Below are 2,256 nucleotides of genomic sequence, written 5' to 3' on the forward strand. Positions count from 1 at the left end.
TTTTTGTATTTTAGGGAAGGGTCTACAGGGTCTCACTACTAGATAAGTTTTCTTCCTTTTTTTTGGTGGTAGGGGCAGAACCAGGGATTGAACTCAGGCCTTTGTGCTTGCCAGGCAAGCGCTTATTCTACTGAGCCATCTCCCTGGTCCCTATTTCTAATAAATTTTAACTCAATATTAAACTTGTGGAGCAGCCTGTGATGCTGCATGTCATGTGATCACGGCTGAGCCAATGGTTCTCTCTGTGTGAGTCAGTCCGCTATATAGTCCAGGATGGCCCTGAACTCAAGATCCTCCTGCGCCAGCCTCGGTGTGCCACCACACCCAGCCTCTATGCTCTTCTTGAATTTAAAAAAAACTGCAATGTCCTTGAGTTCCAAGATAATGTTTTATGTCTTTGCTGTAATCCCAATAGCCCGGGTTAGTTTTTTAACCTATACTGTTTTGGGGAGAGGAGAGCTTTGCTACTTCTGTTTGTTTTGTGCCTTTGTTTAATCCTCTCCCTTCATGCCTCTGGACTTCCAAGTATCAGGCCGGCCACAGTGAGGCCTGCCTTTACTGACCTTCAGTCCATATGGATAAGTGCTACTGAGAGTCAACTTACTTGTCAAATCCAATGCCTGTGTTACTGGAGAGAAAGGGAAACTTGGAATAAATTAGATTGTGGGTAAGATGATCGAAAGCACTTTCCTGGCGGTAGACACTTGTATTCCCAGCACTTTGGGAGGCTGAAGTAGGAGGATCGCAAGTTTGAACCTAGCCTGGGCAACTTAGCCATGGAGCTAGACCTTGTTTAAAAATTAAAAATAAAAGAAGGGCTAGGGATGTGGTTCAGGATGAAGGCTCTTGGTTCAACCCCTACTATCACAGTCAATCAGTCAATCAACAATCAATCAGTGTAGCAATTTATGAGTAGCAAGGTAAAGAAGGTAAAGGGTGACCTACGTTCTCCTCTTCCCAGTGTTTCAGAGAGACTATTTTAAAATCTCTGTTTTTAGTTGGGGGGTATTTGGTCCAGGGTCTCACTAGGCAGCTGGGACTCAGAGTGATCCACCTGTTTTCAGCCTCCCCCAGTGCTGGGATTATAGGCCTGGGCCACCATGCCCTGCTTCCATGGACAGCTTAGCTCACTGGGGTGCGGGACCAGTGTGGCATGTGGTGCTGGGGATCGAACTCTAGTCTCTACGCTTAAAATTGCCTCTTGGGATCATGCATCATTTCTGTTATGAGCAAGTTGTGAGCCTGGGGCATCACCTTGAGCAGCTCCACCCCGCTGTCCTGAGCCTTGTGGTACTGCTCTTCGATCTGCTTTTGGAGACGGAGCACCTGCGCCTCCATGTATTTAACAATACCTCCGTAGTAAGCAGTCGTCGGGGTTCTCCGTGACAGGAGACTTTTACTTTTGTTCATCAAGTTGGTAAAGTTGTCCCATTCCTGGAGCCTGGCATACCTGCACCACCATGGGGAAGGGCAGCAGTCAGTGTGGTTGTCATGGCAGCTGCCTTTCTGACACAGATCTCAGCCCTGGCAGCTCAGCCTGATGGGGGACAGGCTTTAAGTTCAGGCTTTGTGGGCTCCCGGAGCCCAGATAGCCGAAGATGCCATCTGGGCAAGGGATCCCATGGGTGCCAAACTCTGAGTCTGATCCCCACACTACCCCCTTTTCCAGTAAAGAGATGAGTCAGTTGGTGGCTTTGGGGAAGACAGGAAGGCAGGCAGAGCACCTTCTTGATGACTCTCTAGCCACAGTACTCCTCAGAAGCCAGTCCCATACCCCTGGACATCCTGGGGTCACAGATTTCAGGACCCTTCCAGGAAGGTTGCCAGGCAACCTGCACAGGCACCTGCATCCTTGAGGCAGCTCAGTGACTTCTGTCAAAGGGGGCAATGTTTGCATATAGCTGTCACATCTTCTGGATGACTACCAGCCAATTCTACAGTCCTGGGAGGACCCAGCAAAGTGTGGGAGCTACTGAAATAGGGCCTGAACTAGATTGTTTAATGACAAGGAAAAGCCAGTACCTGTCCAGAACAATTGCAGTGTTTCTCCCTCACAATTTCATAGATAAGAGCCCATGGATACAGAGGAGGCTGTCTGTCCCGCAGGCTTCTCCTTCTTTTTCATCTTTTTTTTTTTTTTTTTTTTTTTTTTTGGATTGAACTCAGGACCCTGTGCTTGCCTGTGCTTGCCTGTGCCTTCTAAGCTATCTCTCCCACCTGGCTTCTCCTTTCTTACGTCCTTTCTTATCGCGCACA

At 48.4% G+C, this 2,256-nt stretch overlaps 1 protein-coding gene across 1 annotated transcript in view; it reads right to left on the minus strand.

Annotated features, from left to right (window-relative positions):
- The window catches only part of Adcy10 (adenylate cyclase 10), a 68,491-nt gene that overhangs the window by 1,983 nt on the left and 64,252 nt on the right, over positions 1–2,256 (minus strand). Inside the window, exon 32 of the mRNA XM_023706313.1 lies at positions 1,255–1,450. Within this exon, the coding sequence (XP_023562081.1) occupies positions 1,255–1,450 (196 nt within the window). The remainder of the gene's footprint in view (positions 1–1,254; positions 1,451–2,256) is intronic.

The sequence above is a fragment of the Octodon degus genome, unplaced genomic scaffold, assembly GCF_000260255.1.
Source record: "Octodon degus isolate 3935 unplaced genomic scaffold, OctDeg1.0 scaffold00250, whole genome shotgun sequence".
In the NCBI taxonomy this organism is placed as follows: Eukaryota; Metazoa; Chordata; class Mammalia; order Rodentia; family Octodontidae; genus Octodon; species Octodon degus.